Here is an 18738-nt window from a genome sequence, read left to right as displayed (position 1 = left end):
GGTGAAAATGAAGACCCCAGAAAAAAAAAAAGGAGGGGAATTTGTAAAATATAATCATTCTTTCAATTAACGTCAGACAAATAGACCAGACTCAATCAAATAAAAATCCAAAATAATGAGCATAACCACATACATATATATATATAAGGGGAGAAAGAGAAACCTCCACATCTTTGAGTCAAAGCGAGCATAGGTATAAGATGATGGATATGGGTTCAGTGCTAATTATAGATCAGAAGAAGAAGAAAAGAGAGAGCATATGAATTTATGGGATAAAATTATTTTTTTGGGTGTCCCTTTACTTGTTGGGCCCTGAGCTCGTCTTGGGCCAAGGCCGACCCTGATTGAATGCGATCTCATTCATCGTAAAACAACAATTCACAATGTATATTACTTGATGGTTATGACTGAATAAAACAGGGTATTGTACATGGAGTATAGGAATATCAAATTTAACAAAGGTTCGTGTACCTTTTTGGGTGTCTTGTTTTGTTTGGGTGCCCTGAGTATATTATGGGTGCCTTCCCATTGACGAAACCCTCAAACCCTCTCTCTCTCTCTCTCTCTCTCTCTTGCGGTTTCCAAGCTGCAAGATGCACAACATGGCCAGCTACTGGCCACTTGCTATTCCCATAATTTGTTGATAATTGAGAGGACCATACACCAAATAATGCATCACTCATAAATGTTGAAAGTTTTATTAATTTGAAGTACAACCTACAGATGCCTTATTATACAGAAAGTGTGTCAAGAAAAATGTTCATCTCTTTACAAATTGTATGCAAGTTTATTGTGTTGAATAAAAATTGGAAAATAGAAACCTTTAGTTTGCAGGAGGCAAGAGGGGTTCTTCTGCAGGCAGAGAGTTCTGTTTTCTTGTCAAACTTGACAGAAGCCAGTAGAGCAAACCGGCAGAGAAAAAACTGAAAAACCAAGCATTGTTGTAGATGATCACATAAGCATCTGATATTGAAGAAAGAAGGCCAATTTTTTGCAAGAAGCCTGGAACCACAGGCAAAATCCCAACAACAAGAGCTGCCATTGCTGCCAAATTGTAGCCTCCTGAATAATAATAGTCCCCAAAAGGACTTACTGAGTACAAGTCCTTCATGCTTAGGTTTTTGTTATGGATAAGATAGTAATCTGCTAGAATTATGCCTCCAATTGGACCCAACAGAGCAGAGTATCCAACTAGCCATGTGTACACAAAGCTCTCACTTGACTTGAGAAGCCTCCATGGCTGAAATGCAATTCCAAGCAAAGCTGTGAGAATAGCTCCTCTTCTGAAGGTGAACTTTGAAGGGCTGAGATTCACAAGAGCGTTTGCAGGGGCCACAACATTGGCTGCAATGTTGGTTGTGAGGGTGGCAAGGCTAACACCAAAAATGGCTAGAATGATCGTTGTGAACCCTCCAATTTGCCCGAGAAGTTGAATCGGATTCGAAATGACACGCCCGAAAATCACTTCTGTCGAGCAGGTTACAGCTAGGCCAACAAATGTGAATGCCCCCATGAAGATTGGTAGCCCGGCTTGACCGATGATTTGGTCAGTCTGGCTCTTGGCATATCTGGTGAAATCTGGTATGTTAAGAGCAAGAGTAGCCCAAAAGCTTATATTAGCAGTTAAGGAAGGGAAAAAGAGGGACCAAAATTGCTTGGAGGTGAGCCTAGAGGACAAGGAAAGCATGTGGCTGAAACCACCAGCTTTGACATAAGCCCAAATGAGAAGGCAGGAAGTGAGTGCGATGAGAACTGGAGCTGAGTATTTCTCAAGTTCCCTAATTCCATCCATTCCTTTCCAAACAATGGCCAACTGGGCAAGCCAAAACACAATAAAACAACCAAATTCCAATGGTGATGTGCCGAGCCAAGGTAAGACCTGAGACAAAGAGGACTGTTTGATTGAATTTGGTAGCAAAATGAAAATGGCTTCACCACCAATCCAAGTCTCAATTCCATACCAACCACAACCAACCAAGGCTCTAAGAAGAGTGGGAATATGAGCACCATAAATACCAAATGAGGAACGGGCTAAAACTGGGAAAGAAATGCCATATTTTGTCCCTGGATGACCAGTGAGGACCAATGGGACTAATAGTATTATGTTGGCCGCTACAACTGTTGCAATTCCTTGCCACCAAGCCATGCCAAGGTCAACAAGACTACCAGCTAAATAGTAAGTTGGCACCCCCACAACTAGTCCTACCCAAAGACTAGCCAATTCCCACCTGGAAAAAGTCCTTTGATCAAGTGTTGTGGGCTTGAGATCGTCGTTTGTAAGCGTGGGATCGGATTCGAACTCATCGAATTTGGGACTTGGGTTGTGTTGTGTTGATGCCATGGTGGTGAAAATGGGGCTTCTTCCAAGTGAAAGATGGTGGAAATTGGCTTGGTCATGGTTGGCATTGCATCTGATAGCTATGGTGGTTGATGACAATAAAGGTGTGGTGGTGACAAAGTTAGAAGGTCTTGGATTAATTCTGGAAATTGCAGAGGGAAAAGAGGGGTGGGGATGAAGATGGATATTGAAGCTAAGAACTTTGGACACCATGATTCACTGGGATTCCAGATGAGCATGGAATCTGTGGTATCTGTTTGAGATAGATGATGAGTGGTGGCTATTGGTCAAGTCCCACAAAGTTATTGTATGACTTTTTCTGTCTTGGATCAAGAGCTAGATGACAATACAAGTCTACTAATCTAATATATTGTATCTTCTTAATCAAACATTTGAATAAAATGTCAGAGTAAATTATAGAGTTTTATTCGATGATGCTTAGGAGAATTATATCTACACGTTAATCTCCGTTATTATTATTTCTTAATCAAACTTCTGAAAAAACCTTCAGAGTTAATTGCATAGCTTTCTTTCTTTATTATAACTTTACAGATTTCTTCATTATACTCCACCATGCCACATGCCTCAAAGATACTTTTTATTGAGACATCAAAGAAATTTGTATTGGGGCTCTTGACTTTGGATAACCCACCTCCTAATCCCAGGTTGGCTTCCTTAAGAGACTAGTAGGAAAGAAGAATTTTGGCAAGAGAAAAACTTCTCATTTGTCTTAAGGGAGCATTTTTTTCTAAATACAATCGATAGTCTAAACTATACGGGGATGGAGGTTCTCTTGTACACACATTATCAAGGTGTCATCTGGACTCGAACCTGAGATCACTGATCTGCAAGTTAAGATTATTTTCCACTAGGCTAGACCCAGGAACTTAACACTATTGGGAGATGAATGTAAATTTGAAACCTATTATTACATATGTGAATCAGACGGCCTGCCTTGGTAGGAAATTGTAATACTCTTGCCTTGTTTTCATTGTCTTGACTCCTTAGAAAATAGGCACAAGCCATCACAGCTTGGACCTTAATTTGGTGAAGACGGCCCATAGTAGACACATTTTATCCACCTTAGACCCATTTGTTATGAGAATCTAATTGCATAACACCCATTTTTCTTCTTGAATGTTCTTTCTTTTACTAATGGAAATTGAAACTTGCACGAGTTTACAAAGATAAGTTTCAAAGTAATGTTGATTTCAAACATGCCTACTATCCTAGGCCCTGGATCGGCTTCAGCAACAAAACCAGATATTCCAAATCAGACAGAGACCAAAGTTTAAACACAAAATATTGCTTCTAGATGGGGTTCTTGTGTGGGAAAATTGTCAGCATCCACCATAACCCAACAACACACGCCACAAAAAGCCACAGATGACGGAGTCTCCATGGCACCCAAGTCAAATTATTCTTGCTTCATTGGAGAACGAAGAATCTCTATAAACCTGCACCTACTCATCATCTGTACGGCTGTAACCTGTCCCCTTAAACAATCCAACTGTCCAAACTCACATACAAGATTTAAACAAAGTAGGTGCACCGCTTAATCTTCTCCAAAGGACCAAATCTTTCTTGTCTCGATCTATCATCTTTTATTAATATTGATAACCACTCACTCAAATAATAATAATAATAATTTCAATATTAAAATCATCGCAAATTTTACCATTTTGCTTCTGATGCTTACACTTGGGCAAAGCCGGACCACAAAACTGCTCCTCTCTCAGTGACCACACCAGAACAGCTACGTGTAAACCACTTGAAACACTCAACGCAGCGAATGATCGTATCCCAAATTTATTGCATACAATTTCGAAATCAAAGGGTGCTCTCTACACTCTTTGTGGTTATATATATATTTTCACAGCCAAGTGTCATAGTGGCATAGTTTTAAAGACCAAAACCAAAAAACAAAAACCAAACAAAACCCAAATTGAAATGAGAGATGGAGAATGTTGGGTCTCAAGTGGGAGGAGCTGCACCCTCAGGATCTTACTTCACACCCCTTCTGATTTCCATGGGAGGCATAGTCTCCACAACCCTAGCAATAGTTGCATACCATTTCATCGTGGTTAGGTTCTGCCTCAGGAGAAGGCAGAGGCTGATGCAGATGCAATTACAAGCAAGCCTCTCACAGCAACCACCAATCAGCCAATCCAATGGGGTTGATGAGAAAGTCCTAAGTTCAATCCCAATTCTCTCATACTCAACCAAAAATTGTGAACTTTTTCAGGTCGATCAAAGCGAGTGTGTGATTTGCTTGGGTGAGCTAGAAGATGGAGATATGGTGCGTTTGTTGCCCAACTGCAAGCATCTGTTCCACAACCCATGCATAGACAAATGGTTTTTGGGACATACAAATTGTCCAGTTTGTAGGGCAGCCATAGCTGTGCCTACTGCCTCTGTGGCAGCATTGCCTGTGGAAAATGATCATGATCATGATCAAGTTAGAGACAGAGAAGTGGAAGCAGAAGCAGAAGCAGAAGCCGAAACCGGGGTTAATTACTCACCATACCCTCATGATCCAGAGCAGGGTGTACTTAGCGCTTCTATTACTACTACAAATTCAACCCAATTACCAAAACCAAATTGTTTGCTTAGGCATTGTGTGTCTCTGGTGGTGTTGCCTATAGAGGAGCATAATAAGCGGCAAAGTTTTGTGAAGGGGTTGGAGAGGTCTTTGTCTTTGGATCAATCCCATGTTCTTATTGACATATACAGAGAAAGTGATGACAAGCCCTCTTCTTCATCTTCATCATCATCTTCTTCTTCTTCTCCTTCATCGAAACCGGTTCTTGTGCAGTGTGGATCATTGAAGGCACGATCGATGAGGCAGCTAGATCGAATGTCCTCAGTTTTAGTAAGATCTCTTTCCCAACTGCGGATGAGCCAGAGTATCAGCATAGCTAATGGCCAAGGAGTTCTTCCTTGTTAGAAATTTTTTTATTTTTTTATTTTCAAAGAGGAGAGTCGAACTTTTGCCGATATAATGTTGAATCAAGTTTTTTTACCTTACTAGGATGTTTATTTATTTGTGACAATATTGATATCTTTGTGAAAAATAAGAAGCTAGGATGACTTTGTTCAAAAATATTTTTTTCCTTTTTCACACTCTACACATTTTTTTGGTAGCTCATTATCAAATCATATTTATGCATGTGGCAGTTAATGTCTACTTATTATAATTGATGTTTGTTGTTTGTTACATCACGTGGTTTTTTTTATTATTTAACCATGCTTCTTTCTAACGTTATTTACACAGAAAACAATGACGAAATACTTTCGCTTGGTTACCTAATTCTGATCCTTTGTAAAACAAACTCCCAACTCAAGCATAAATTTACCCATTCAGATCAATCCATGCATAAATGCAGTTCTCCCCACATAAGAATTTATGGTTCTGTCCTTGATGGAATAATTGTTGTCACAAAATGGCCCAGTCCTTGCTTGTGATGGACCTCAAATCAGTTAACCCTACTAGACATGGATAATGATTGGGCCTTTTCCTACTCATCAAGCCATTTTCGTACACTGCTACAGAGCATATCAGAAAAAGTAACAGCTGTCAGCAGCAGTGGATGCCACTTTTAGCATCCACTGAGATTGCGTGTGAGTTGAGAGATGTGATCAAACATCAATCCATGGCAAACAAATCAGACAATCAAGAAACCAGAAAATCACACTGGTCAAGTTTTTTTTTTATTTCTTTTTTTATGCAAAGTATGAAGAGAACCCAAAAAAGATGTAGGACATAACTGAATATTCTTTTTTGGGATGATGGAAAAGAGAGTAATTCTTCTCCTGCTCTTGGTTCAAATTAAATTCATATGAAGTCAATTGTGATAGTTGTTTTGTACTTGTTTTTGTTTATTTACAATCGCTTTTTATCTAGAAAAAAGAAATTTATATTGTAAGTTGTAATTGTATAAGAATAGCAAAATTATTGAAGGGTTGAGTCAAGTTCAATCATGATCTCTAGAAAAAGAAAGTTAAAAAAAAAAGGTCAATGGTCACACTAATTGTATATCATAAATAGTAATAATATACCTACCTTCTTAGTTAGACTGTCCAAAGAGGCACCATGTGATCCCTAATACCTATCAATCCACATCCACCCCACCTAAATGTTGCGCTCCCCCTTGCTTGGCATAATCTTAGACGGTGCCATAAAACCACATAGGTCACTCTCCTAATTTGTTTCACTAAAAATTGACAACACAATTAGGAAAATGGTCTTTTTTATGGTCTTTTTTTTCATCGTTACAATGCCTTAGGATAAATTCATACATATCTTAGTATCAAATTAAATGCATTGAGTAAATTTGAGATTTTTTTTTTTTTTGCTCGTGAGAGTTCACATTTAGAACATTTGAGTTTACAGCTCGTCTCATACTTACTCTTTTACCACCACACTATTCTTATTGATTCATAGGTCATGTCAACAAAAACAAATGTAGAATTCAACTCGTAAACATTTAAAACATATGAATTCAGAACTCGTTTCATACTTACCCTCTTATCAACAGACTCATTGACCACATTGATAGAAATTGAATTGAACAAAACTAAATGTTGCATTTACCGAGCTCTCCAAACTCGGTCACTTACAAACTACATGTATTAAGTAAACTCGAGTAATCTTTTACTATAAGATTTATATTTTGAACGTCCAAGTTTATAACTCTTGTTTCATGCTTACCCTCTTGCCACTAAGCCATCCTCACAAGTTCTTTGGTCACATCGGCAGAAATTGAAAGCAACAAAAAAAAAAAATTGGAATTCACCGAGCTCCCCAAACTTGGCAAGGATCAGAAAAAGTCGATTAGTCCTATTACCATACTCTCTACTTTGTAATAAACAACTAGCTCTTCTCACGTGCTTCTGCGCCTGCGAGAGACTTTTTTTTTTAAAAAAAAATTTTATTTTAGAATTAAAAAAGATAATGGGTAGTTGTGTTCCATAAAAATAAGGTTCATTATCTGATTTTTCTTTCAATTTTAATTCTTTTAAATATAAAAATGTGTGAATTTACCATATTATCCTCATTTAATTAATAATTTTAATTCTTAATATTTAGATTAACAAAAGACATTTTCTGGTAATTTTGAATGTTTATTCTTGTCTTTTGCTTTATATATATATATATATATATATATATATAAACAATAAAAAGCTTTTGTTTCTTTATGTAAACGGCCCATGTGGTGGGTGGGCCCATGAAAAACTGAAAATCGGATTCCACAAAGACTTGCTTTAAATTTCTTAATTGACATGTACACCTTGCAACTATCAATAACAATTACGCATTATTGCATCTTCACAATGAGATAATTTTTTGTTTTTGGGGACCCAAAACCCAAAAGGAACATACTTTTCTTCTTCTTCTATACCCCCAATACCAATATACCCATTTGTTTTGTTTTGTTTTTTTGGACCCCCCACCTCCAATTCCAAAGGCTTTGTAGTTTGCACCCCCTTTCACTTTCTTGAACATAGACAGCAAAGAAAAGAGACTGGTTTTTTCTGCAGAAAACAAATGCTGGGTTGTGAATATAATTTGCTGAAATTTGAAGGGCATTTCTTCAAATTAGGACCCAAAGGGTGCCCTATGTGGAATGCCTTTTCTTCTTCTTGTTGTGGAAGGAGGTGGAGGCGGCGTGGGCGGGTATATGTCTTGTTGTGAGCCTTCACGCAACTCTTCTTCCTCTCTCATTGCCCCTCTTCCTTCTCTTCTCCCATTTCCCTCCTCATTCTTTGCCTCCAAGGTAAAGTTTGCATCCCCATTTCTCTTTATCCCTACAAGCTTTTATCATTTGGAAAAAAAAAAAAAAATGGTAACTTTAATACTTCAAAATTTGCATTCATTCAACCAATCGAAAAACCAATTCAATAATGTTGCTGATAAGCAATGATCATTGTCAATGGTTGCTTGAGCACAATGTGAAGCAACAAAGCAAGAACAAGGAGCTTTTGATTTTGGAGAAAGAAGAAAGAATTGGATGCTAACCTTACAGCCCAGTGAGCAGAAACGAAATGTGTCCAAGAGGCTTCTGCCACAGATTTCACAAATGTGAGGAACCCCTTTGTTCCCAGCCTTAGGCTGCGGCCTCTCATTCAGAAACATAACTCTGGCACTGTTTATAACATATGTTTGAACTCCACTTATATCCAATACCTTCTGTACCTCTGAAACTCTCACCACATCATGGTATGAAGATCTCCTTATCTGCCAAAAGAAAATCCAAGAAGGAAAAAAGAATAAAACTTTATCAAAATTTGGGATTTTTTATTGCAGAAAACACAATGTTAAAACAGATTAGGTGAATTAGAGAAAGGGGATTAGATTTTTTGAAAATTTTGGACCTACCTGAATGACTTGGTGATCTTTGTGTCTAGAGGAACGGCAATAGAAGCAAAAAGCATCACCACTGCAATCTAAGCAGAACATGTTGCACTCACTTCTGGCTGCGTCTCCATGAGTACGGCAGACTGAGAAGAATGAGGTGCTTAGCAATTGCTCCAGCCATGGAGGTACCAGCATTGTTGTGTCCTGTAAATTCAAACCCAAAAGTCAAAATGAGGATTGAAATGTAGAGATTCAAAAATGGACCAAATGGTGCACATTTCTAGAGAGAGAAAGAGAGAGACGGAGAAAGCAACATTACCATTATCAAATTAGCTGAATGTGCACAAATGGGTATGTGAGAAAATGTGATGGTTTGTCAAAGATTAGGCCTTTCTGTGAGCCCAATGGCCAAAATGGTGAAATTCACAGGCTGAGAGTACTTGCAGATGAAAATGCACAGAGAGAGAGAGAGAGAGAGAGAGGGAGGGGGGGGGGGGGGGGTGGGGTGGTGGGGTGTGGAGAGGAGGGGGGAGAAAGAGGAGAGAGAGGCAGAGAGCCTAAACGACCTGCAACTTAGACTTCAACAACACAACAACGCTTAGACTAGGGGACAAGGCTCATAAACTAATGTGGCGACGCTTAGAGCTTGAACGGCTGCGATTGGGCGTGGTGGCTGAAGTAAGATGGCAGCCGTTGGATGAATGGACAGGGATGGGTAGGTTTGGCGCTTACGCTACTTTGGATCTTCTTTGCGTCTCTACGTAGGCTCAAGGTCACCCACTTGGCTACGCATAGGCCAATTAGTTGTTCATCAAGAATGATATGACCCTGTATTCACTCCACGTGGCAGAGATTCCACGTGGCTCAACAAGGACGGTCCAATTATGAAAGGAATCAACAATTAATTGTCGATGCTTAAGAGGGTAAATAGCGAAAATGATGGTTTTAACTTTTTTGAACTGTTTTCAAATAAACAACAGCATAATGCTCCATCGAAATTTCTTTCTTCCAAAAATACATTCATAGTCATACTCATTGCAGTAATGTTTTTTCAACAGACAATCTTGTCAAATTATCAATATGCAACAAACTTTCAGTGTATGTACTCAATTCTTTCAAGTGATTTAAAACATTTATTCTTGCTTTCGATAATTTGTGTTCGATATTTCTCTCTCTTAATATAAACACATTTTATCAATGATTCAAAACTAATTGTCTCACGACATAATATGTCAACATTTTAAAGGCACACGTATGAGCAAAATTGACCAATATAGCCGTGCTGTTTTAACTATATAATTGACAAAATTGCACTGGCTGACGTTTAGGTAGGTCACGGAAGGCTCTTTATATGCATAATTTTAGGCAGCATGTCATGTCGGAAGTGATTTAATATTACGTTGATTACACCAATGAATGAGCTATTTCAATGTTGTTTATTATTATTATTTTAAATTATTTAAATAAAGAAATTATATAAAAACAAATGCGATTATAAATTGTGCCGGCATAGGATTCCAGCATTGGGAAGAATTAATAAACATAACTGCAGATTAATGGCCTCACCATATCCATTAGAAGCCATTCAAATGTGGGGGGGAAAAAGATAATGACATGGTCGGTAATTAGAAGGATTTATAATCCTAGTAGTGATGAGACCATTATTAACTAGATTAGTAAAAGCAAAACAAAATAATATATCGGATTAACCAGTGATCAGATGTAACATCTTGATTTGTAATTGCATCACCAGGTGTTTATGGGTTTATTTTATTTAATTTTAAAAGCTAGATACACATCCAGCTGAACAACAACTAAACTTGGTTAGGAAGGACACAAGAAATCTATAATTAATTTTGTCTAATGAAACTACTACAACTATTTGTTTCGATCTTTATCTACTATAGTGCTTCTTTTTTTAATATTGAAAAAGGTTTCAAGTTCGAGTATTTCTTCTCCATTATTAATTCGATCGATTTTTGGCGCTTCTTGATGGGAGAAAAGAAAAAAAAGATTAGTAATTCTTCATTAGCTTCTAAGGTTATAAGATGTATTTTATACTCATGAAATAGTCCAGAGAAAGAATAATTTGATCAAATATTAAATTTCATCTCATCATATCGTTTAGCTACTAGATGGTAGGATTCAAGCCTTTATTCAAAAGTGTAGGGGGGAATATATGTGATTAAAATTATCAGTGTCGAATTTTAAGAGGGTTGAGTTTCATCATTTGGTCCTGATCGATTCATATAAACATCTTAATTTATAGATATATATAGATAGATAATAAAATGTGAAAAAAAATGTTGCTATATAAAGTTTGTGCTCCGCGCAAAAATTGTAATATTTCAGGAATCATAATTTCGCATGCACTACAAGTTAAAGTGGGTCGCTGCAGGCAGGCACTATGGGCCAAAACCTGGGGTGACCCATAGCTAAAGCCCTGCTCGAGTTTTTTTTTTAGTAGGGTCAGGGCCAATGGTTTCAAACCCGGCCCTAACTCGTTTTAGCTTTATGAGACCCGATTCAACCCTAATTGACCAATTATGAAACTCTAGCAAAATGATTGAATTAAATCTTTTTTGTCCAAGTTTAAGCAGTGGTGGAAATAGGATTTCATGTGTTGGGGGGCCTCTCACAAAATATATATATATATATATATAAATTCAAACTCACAATGCATAATCAAGAGGAGCAAAAAATCATATATATTACATATATATAAAATATTTATAACTTCTTTTCCTTTGGTAATCTCCGCGTAAATTGGAAGACCCATTAAAACTCGATGTGGATACCTAGGTTTATGGGTATAGGTTCAATGCGTGAGTCCAAGTTGGAGGATCCCAGTTACAAGATGAGTAATTTACACTAACACCCCTTGATGTTTTTGGTGTTTTCACAAAATCCCCTTAGGTCTCAAAACTTACACAAACAACACCTGACGTTTCGAATTATTTTCACAAAACCCATGTTCGTTGATTGTTTGTCCAAAATTGATGATTTCATTGAAAAAAAATACTTATGCAAATGACAAAATTAACGTCAATGAATGTATATGCAATCTAATATCTAAGGAAAACTTTGTCATTTGGAGATTTTTTGTGTGTATGAAATCATCAATCTTTAGACGAAAAATCAATGAAAATGAGTTTTGTGAAAATAATTTAAAATCTTACGGAGGGTTTGTGTAATTTCTGAAACTTCATGGAGTTTTGTGAAAAAACCGAAAATCTCAAAGGATATTAGCATAAAGAAATCACAAAATAACATTAATATAAAGAAACTATGATGCATCAAGAAACACTGGGTAAATGAATGAATGAATGAAAGGACAAACATCAAACCCTTGAAAAGAAACTAGAATGTACTAAGCATTCCGGAAAATAACTGAATATAGAAAGGAAAAAAAATCTCTAATTTATGTATAAGATAAGATAAATTGATGACTACCACTTCATCACTTTGCTTAAATAGAAAGCATTACAAAAAAAAACCCCTAAAATTGAGTAGTGCTCATATCAAATTCAATCCAATCTAATTCTGAGCCGTGCTCATATCGAGTTCAATCATATACTCCAAATGAGGACATGTTAAGGTGATTTTCCTTAATGATGATTCAGACCCCTTATACTTAAGGTGATATTCAATGATGATACTTTTTCATTTGAATTTTTTTTTCTTTTTTAACCTCGGAGAGAATTGAAAGAGAAACAAAAAAACAAAAGTTGAAAAAACACTTGAATATTATATTTGTGTCTCTGGTGGACTAAAATCACGTTAATCTCTTTTGCCTTCTTTGTTGGTTTCTTAACTCCTAAGAAATTCCTTCATGCAAACAGTATGAAAGTTCTGTTAAAGAGAGACAAGCTTTTGTATCGAAGAGATTAAAGGTAAGGTTGAAGACAAAATGAGAAAGAAGAGACCAAAATTATGGGGTTTTTTTTCACCTTCATGAAAAGCAGTTTTCCCCGTGAAAGACGAGAAAGGGGATCGATGATAAAGGCAGGTAGCTAGGCATGGACAATGATGTGAAACCGATGCAAATTCTGCCGAGGGGATGAGACTCAAAAGCTATGTGCCCAACCAAAAAGACTTCAAAAAGAGCCCTAATAAGCTTCTAAAGAGACTCCACCCACTCATTCTCAAAGCTTGTCATCCTTAATCAATCCATTTATCTGTAAGATGCTTATTATATGGCTTAGACCACCACCACTTTGGCTCAAAAGACTACACAAAACGCATCTTATTTAATCACTTTTTATGGATTCCTTTGATCATAAAACCTACTATATCATATATAAAAATATATATATATATATATACATGCAGAACGTTATCACCGTGCGAACACCATTGTAAATAGAGAGAAAAGTAGAGACGGATAATAGCAAATACATGGCGTCCGCACGGTACGTTCGAATGTGTGAATAGGAGAAAAATCTGTATATTATATTCTTTCCTAATAATGTAAAACTTGAGTATATTAATACGATGGGACCAAAAAAGGACTGTGTGACTTTGACATAATCTAAATTTTCACACGAAGTTCAAATAACTCGTTTGAAATCGTGTGCACCAATTGTATGAGTAACACGAGATTTCTTTCCCATCCTGTCAATTTGCTGGCAAACAAGTTTTGACGAGTTGAGCGGGAATGGTTTTTTTGACAAAGAGTCATGTTCAGCCGATCAGGGCCGTTATTAGAGGGGTTGTGAACTTGTGAGCTGTGGGCTGTGGCTGGTTGCAAATGCTCAAAAACTCTGCAAATAAATGTAAGCCGCATGAGTAGACTAAAGTAGCACAATTTGAGCTTGAGCATGGTATTAAATATTCTAGGTTTTCATTTTGCACTTCTTCCAGTTTTCTTGGGGGGCTTTTTTTTTCATGGGTTACGTACGCGTGCCGTACGCAACGTTCATTTAAGTAGTTTTCTTAATGCTGCAAAGGCCATGGAAGTGCAATGATTTTTGCAAAATATGCAGGCTAATTGAAGGGCCGAACACCTTTGTGTAGGAATTAATCTAGGCTGTGTGTGTGGCAACAGGGAGAACATGAACAATCTTTAATCTCACACATTGTCTGTAATAATTATATGTCATAATCTTCATGTTACCTAACAAATTTAATCCTTAACATAACAAAACAAAATAAAGAAGCTAAAATTAGGTTTTACGACTTTAAATTTTGCCATAAAAAGAAAGGTTCAGAGAGAGGAAAGGTAAACCAACCACAATAAGAGTTTCAAGGTTTAAGAATAACAAACTGTACTATTTCGGATCACTGAATGAGATCTTTATATTAATTAGATGTAGCATATTGTCATTCTGGGTAAGCATCAAATTGGACCGTGGATAATACTAGCTATATATCCAATCTTTGGCACGGAAACTTTTCAGTGTGACGGTACCATTACTATTTGGTGTTATCTAACACATGTTTTCGTTTCGAACAGATTTAGATTTGTCTAATAAAAAGGATGTTCAATAAATTATTAGCCAATTCAGGCCCCCTATAATTTGGAATTGTACTCTTTTCCTTGGAGGAAAAGAAAAAACTATCTATATATATTAGGATGTATTAATATTAGGGTCTCTTTTCTGCTCACAGGATCTATAGTGTACTTTGGTAGGGTTGAGAAAGAGAATATCAGTTGCTGGAAGACATATAGTACAGGCAAAAAAAAAAGAATGGCTTTTAAAGTTGAGCTTAGGTTTTAAACTTTTCTTCCTTTTTATGTCTATTAGTTGTTTGTTGAGCTAATAACTTTTTGGGTTAACTGGTGATTTACTTCATGAATTTGTACATAACTTTCGATTTACCACCTATCCTTTTTTTATATAAGAAAATTAAGAATATGAACTTCTTTTTTTCGGCCAACCTTTAATGAAGATCAACAGCCTATAGAAATGTGTAACATTTCGGAGTGGGGATTGTTGTTCCTTGTCTAGTAACATTTTTCCTTAGAAAGTAAGATGATCCAACTTTTCCAGCCTTTAATATTCTTGGATGGATTCATTATAGTGTCCCATTGTGGATGTAAAGAGTCGTCTGTGGTCCTACTAGTACTATGAGGATGATGTTTCTTCATCATCAAACGGGAGAAACAGAATGGCTTTTAGCTACTATTGGTAGCCGCAGAAAATGATTAATGCAAATAATCACAATGCCATTTTTGATTCGTAATTCAGAGATTCAGATTTGAGGTTTAAGGTCGGCACTTAAGATTTTCGAGTCAAAATGAAGATAAGAAGTTCGGATTTGAAGTTTGAAGATAGAAGTTAAAATTTCTATGTCGAGTTGAATGTGTAAGAATGAAATGAAATTTCCCACTTCTAATTTGAGAATGCTTGTTGTATTATTTTGGAAATCTAGTCTCTTATATTTCATTATTGGATTGGAATCATTGTTCTTCACATTGAAGTTAAATGTTGAGTTGAGAGTTAATAAGAAAACATACGGGTCTTTTTCACACATCCGATGGGTCCTTTTTCTCTTTCAATCCAATCCAACCACTCAATCCCCCTTAACACAAATTCATGATATAATTTTATAGCTTAAAACGTTGTCTTTAGATTTTAACCACCAACACGATTAGCCAGCCTACTCTCCACTGTCGTTAACCAGCCAAGCATATATTTGGTATAATAATACTGTTTACCTTCCAATCGTACTTCAAATCTCATTAAATACCTTGAGCTTGAGGGATATTTTGCATTATTGCTTCTTTACAACCAAATTGAGAATCTCCTTTTTCTCCTCTATATATTTTATTTTGCATTATCAAACTGCAAGGAAACTTCTCCTTTTTTTTATGAGGTTAAAGAAAAGAACTTTGTTAAAAGGAGAGAACAATTATATAGAAAGACTCAAAAGAGATGGTATTGTTTGGAGTTGTACTTTTTTTTTTTTTTATAGTCAACCAAAAAGCATAGTCCAATTCTTCCAATCTACACTTATTAATCCCACCTTTCAATTAAAGCTAACTATGGCCAAACAAACACAAATGGACAAAGCAAATCTTAAACAAACAGTTGAAAACCAATTAGATATCAGTATAATGGTATTTCTCTTTTCGATGTTAAAAGAAGCGGTAAGTGTGAATTCCAGAGTCGACTATTCATAGGTCGATGCTTGTCGGGCTCCAATTGGGTATATTGTTGGGTTTACTTGGACCATATATTTGGGGTCCATTTAGGCCCATAATCACGGCCCAATGACGGCAGAGTTGTTGATGACACTGCCCAGTTGTTTCTTTGCATCTTCTGTGATCCTTGTCTTACTCACACGCGTTTTCAACCAATCAGCCAAAGCCACGCGTATCACAATCTCCACGGAGACGGAGACGTAACCGTTGATACGTGCTTTCTAACATAACCGGGCAGTTCGAAGCTTCGAAAGTCCTCGTCGTCTCTTGGTGCTCCAACTCCTCCGTTTCTCTGCTCGCTCTGCTTCGTACAGCTCAAGCTTCCTGTCGATTCGATTCGATTCCTTGACCTAGCTCGATTGATCCGACGGTCCAGAAGCTCCTCAAGCCATGTCCATGTTCAAGTTCTGGTAATTTTGCTTTTCGATGTTGGTTAGGGTTTATTTGTCCTAGCGTTGAATTCCGATGCCGAAGCTTGATTTTATGGCGTTTTCGTTCATTTTGCTATCTGATCATATATGTCGGTTTACAAATTTCCAAATTTTTTTTTTCTGCGAATTTGGTGTATTTCATGAATTGAATCGATTTGTGAAATTTTGGCAATTGAATTGATTTGTTTCTGCAATTATAAATTGGAAACTTCATGAATTGTGATGCAAGTAGTTTGATTGGTGTTGTGTTTTGGAGAGGCGGAAGGTTTAACCGTGGTTATATTCACAGGGGATCTCAGGAGGAACAAACTCAGCCGCGGCCGGAGGTTGTTACTCCTTCACAGTCATGGTACCCTCCATCTGTAGTTAACTCTCCAACCTCTTCTCGCCCTGGAACTCCAAGCAGCACTTCTTCTAGCAGTTTGAGCTACCAAAGGCTTACAGAAAAGGCACCGTCTCCATCACATGTTTCGCCCGCCGAAGCTGCCGGTGTTATTGCTGTTTTGAAGGACAAAAGGTAGGGATCTTGGTGCTACAAATATCTGTTCATTATTTAGAAATTATGGTTTTGCTGTTTCAGGGCTGATCAATTCTTCAACTTATTACTGATGACAATGTTCTTAGCTATATCGCCCCATATATAGGTTGTTATATATCTACATTTGCTGCTTCTTTTGTTTCAGATTGTACTTTAGAAATCTGGATATCCTTATAGAGTCCTTTCGTAATATACCATTCCTTGATGATTGTTTTGGATAGTTATAAGTTTTGTTTGAGCTGGTTATAAAACAAAGCTCAGAATTTTTGGATAGACTGAAGAATGTTGAAAATGACTTGATGACTGAATACAAGAAAGAAGAAACCTGGATTTATTTTAGGTGTACGGACAAGCTTAGAACTTGGGTTTTACATATCAAGACAGGATTTGTTCACACAATCATTGGTTTAATCAATCTTTGAAAGAGCATACTTGTTAAATCACATATTATTCAGTAAGTGACTCTGTTATTGCTTAGTCTGTATAATTGAGAGACTTATATTCTAAAAAATATCTATAAAGTTATAACCTTTCAGTTTTTATTGTGCATGCTTGAAGTCCATTGTATTGACTATGTCTCATGTCTCAGTGTCTTTAGTCGTGCAGAGATAACCCTCACAGATTACATACAATTCTTGTCTTATCTTTGTGCAGTAATCAGTAACTAATCATTATGTTTTCCTTATTAATATGTTTAGTGTTGATGAGCTACGGAAGCTTTTGGCTGACAAGGATGCATACCAGCAGTTTTTTCTTTCCCTCGATCAGGTCAAAATTCAAAATAATGTAAGTTATAACTTTTGCTGTTGTACTCTTGCTTTTTATGTTTCAAATGCTGCTGCGCACACGCACCCACACTGATATTAACACTTGATTTTATTTAGCAAATGCTTGGGAAGTTGATATCTTAACTATGATTGTTAGCATGATGTGGAGTTGCTTTGTTTCTGATACTTTTGAGTTTTGGGACATGTCTTTATTCTGTCTCTTATGTCTCTGCTGACAACATCAGCTACGAGAGGAGCTACGGAGGGAAACGCTGCAATTATCCAGTGAGTTATTTGTTCCATTTTCCGATCTACTTGTCTCCTGATGTTGAATTATATATACATGAGAAAACAAAGCTTAAATTTATCTTTGTCAAACAGGGGAAAACTTGGAAAAAGAACCACGCATGGTGGAACTTAGGAACCAGGTGAGCATTTACAATGCTTATTTTTTTCTCGTACTAGTTACAAACTTATTGTGTTGATCACTGAACCTCCTCTCCCATTTTTTGGTGTCCACAGTGCAGAATAATTAGAACAACCGAGTTGGCCGCTGCTCAGGAGAGGCTAAATGAGCTTGAGAGGCAGAAAGAAGAAACTTTGAAGCAATATTCCCCTTCTTCTCTTCTCCATAGGCTTCAAGGTATGCAGTAATGATAGTTTGAAATTGTGCAGTAATTTATAGGATTCTGTATTGCTAAGGCAGCAATATGCCATTTCTTACAAAATTGCATTACGCATGAATCACAATCGAGTTTTTTGGTACATGAAATGTTGTTTGGCCGTGCAGAATCGATGAATAAGACAGAGGAAGAATCCGAAAACCTGCACCAGCAGCTCATTGATAGGGAGGTTGATCTTGGGGGTTTTGTGGAGAAGTACAAGAAGCTTCGTACGACTTACCACAGGCGAGCACTTGTTCATCTTGCCGCAAAAACTTCTTCGATTGGATGAACTTGTTATGATAAAAACATGTACACGTTTTAAACAATAACTCTTATTAGAAAAAGTTGAAAAGAATACATTTGATGGTTGCTTCTTGTGGCTCTGTTTGTGCGTACCATTTTGGCGATCTATTTGTCTTCTCATACAAGCATTCAATTTTGATTGTAATTCTGTGTATAAGCATAATGTTTTTCCCTATTTGGGTTTTGATAGC

The 18738-nt window shown here is 36.9% G+C and overlaps 4 protein-coding genes across 4 annotated transcripts; 2 read left to right on the top strand and 2 right to left on the bottom strand.

Annotated features, from left to right (window-relative positions):
- Nucleotides 1–671: 671 nt before the first annotated feature.
- Nucleotides 672–2657, bottom strand: LOC117635049 (purine-uracil permease NCS1). The gene has a single exon (XM_034369375.1). The coding sequence runs from the start codon at nucleotides 2549–2551 to the stop codon at nucleotides 824–826; it is 1728 nt and encodes a 575-aa protein (XP_034225266.1). The 5' UTR covers nucleotides 2552–2657; the 3' UTR covers nucleotides 672–823.
- Nucleotides 2658–4056: 1399 nt separating this feature from the next.
- Nucleotides 4057–5452, top strand: LOC117635098 (RING-H2 finger protein ATL52-like). Its single transcript, XM_034369439.1, has one exon. It carries the CDS (start codon nucleotides 4296–4298, stop codon nucleotides 5283–5285), a length of 990 nt encoding a protein of 329 aa, XP_034225330.1. The 5' UTR covers nucleotides 4057–4295; the 3' UTR covers nucleotides 5286–5452.
- Nucleotides 5453–7569: 2117 nt separating this feature from the next.
- LOC117634717 lies at nucleotides 7570–9195 on the bottom strand. Its single transcript, XM_034368913.1, has 4 exons — nucleotides 9016–9195; nucleotides 8718–8900; nucleotides 8358–8576; nucleotides 7570–8153 (listed from the first exon to the last, which is right to left on the bottom strand). Exons 1-4 carry the CDS (start codon nucleotides 9016–9018, stop codon nucleotides 7938–7940), a joined length of 621 nt encoding a protein of 206 aa, XP_034224804.1. The 5' UTR covers nucleotides 9019–9195; the 3' UTR covers nucleotides 7570–7937.
- Nucleotides 9196–15963: 6768 nt separating this feature from the next.
- Nucleotides 15964–18722, top strand: LOC117634492 (vacuolar protein-sorting-associated protein 37 homolog 1). The gene is made up of 7 exons (XM_034368626.1): nucleotides 15964–16253; nucleotides 16564–16791; nucleotides 17511–17598; nucleotides 17825–17864; nucleotides 17961–18007; nucleotides 18102–18222; nucleotides 18370–18722. The coding sequence occupies exons 1-7, from the start codon at nucleotides 16234–16236 to the stop codon at nucleotides 18531–18533; spliced, it is 708 nt and encodes a 235-aa protein (XP_034224517.1). The 5' UTR covers nucleotides 15964–16233; the 3' UTR covers nucleotides 18534–18722.
- Nucleotides 18723–18738: the final 16 nt, after the last annotated feature.

Source organism: Prunus dulcis, chromosome 7 (genome assembly GCF_902201215.1).
Source record: "Prunus dulcis chromosome 7, ALMONDv2, whole genome shotgun sequence".
Lineage (NCBI taxonomy): Eukaryota > Viridiplantae > Streptophyta > Magnoliopsida > Rosales > Rosaceae > Prunus > Prunus dulcis.
The sequence above is the reverse complement of the archived record's forward strand: the minus strand, read 5'-3'. Positions and strand labels throughout refer to the sequence as shown.

What these genes read in the sequence shown, in the direction of transcription:
- LOC117635049 (XM_034369375.1), bottom strand. Translation starts at nt 2,551, where the DNA reads ATGGTGTCCAAAGTTCTTAGCTTCAATATCCATCTTCATCCCCACCCC.
- LOC117635098 (XM_034369439.1), top strand. Translation starts at nt 4,296, where the DNA reads ATGGAGAATGTTGGGTCTCAAGTGGGAGGAGCTGCACCCTCAGGATCT.
- LOC117634717 (XM_034368913.1), bottom strand. An exon ending in AAGATCACCAAGTCATTCAG is followed by an intron (nt 8,577 to 8,717) that starts GTAGGTCCAAAA and finishes TTCTTTTGGCAG; the next exon opens with ATAAGGAGATCTTCATACCA. An exon ending in TCTGCTCACTGGGCTGTAAG is followed by an intron (nt 8,154 to 8,357) that starts GTTAGCATCCAA and finishes AAATGATAAAAG; the next exon opens with CTTGTAGGGATAAAGAGAAA.
- LOC117634492 (XM_034368626.1), top strand. Translation starts at nt 16,234, where the DNA reads ATGTCCATGTTCAAGTTCTG. An exon ending in ATGTCCATGTTCAAGTTCTG is followed by an intron (nt 16,254 to 16,563) that starts GTAATTTTGCTT and finishes TTATATTCACAG; the next exon opens with GGGATCTCAGGAGGAACAAA. An exon ending in TGGTGGAACTTAGGAACCAG is followed by an intron (nt 18,008 to 18,101) that starts GTGAGCATTTAC and finishes TGGTGTCCACAG; the next exon opens with TGCAGAATAATTAGAACAAC.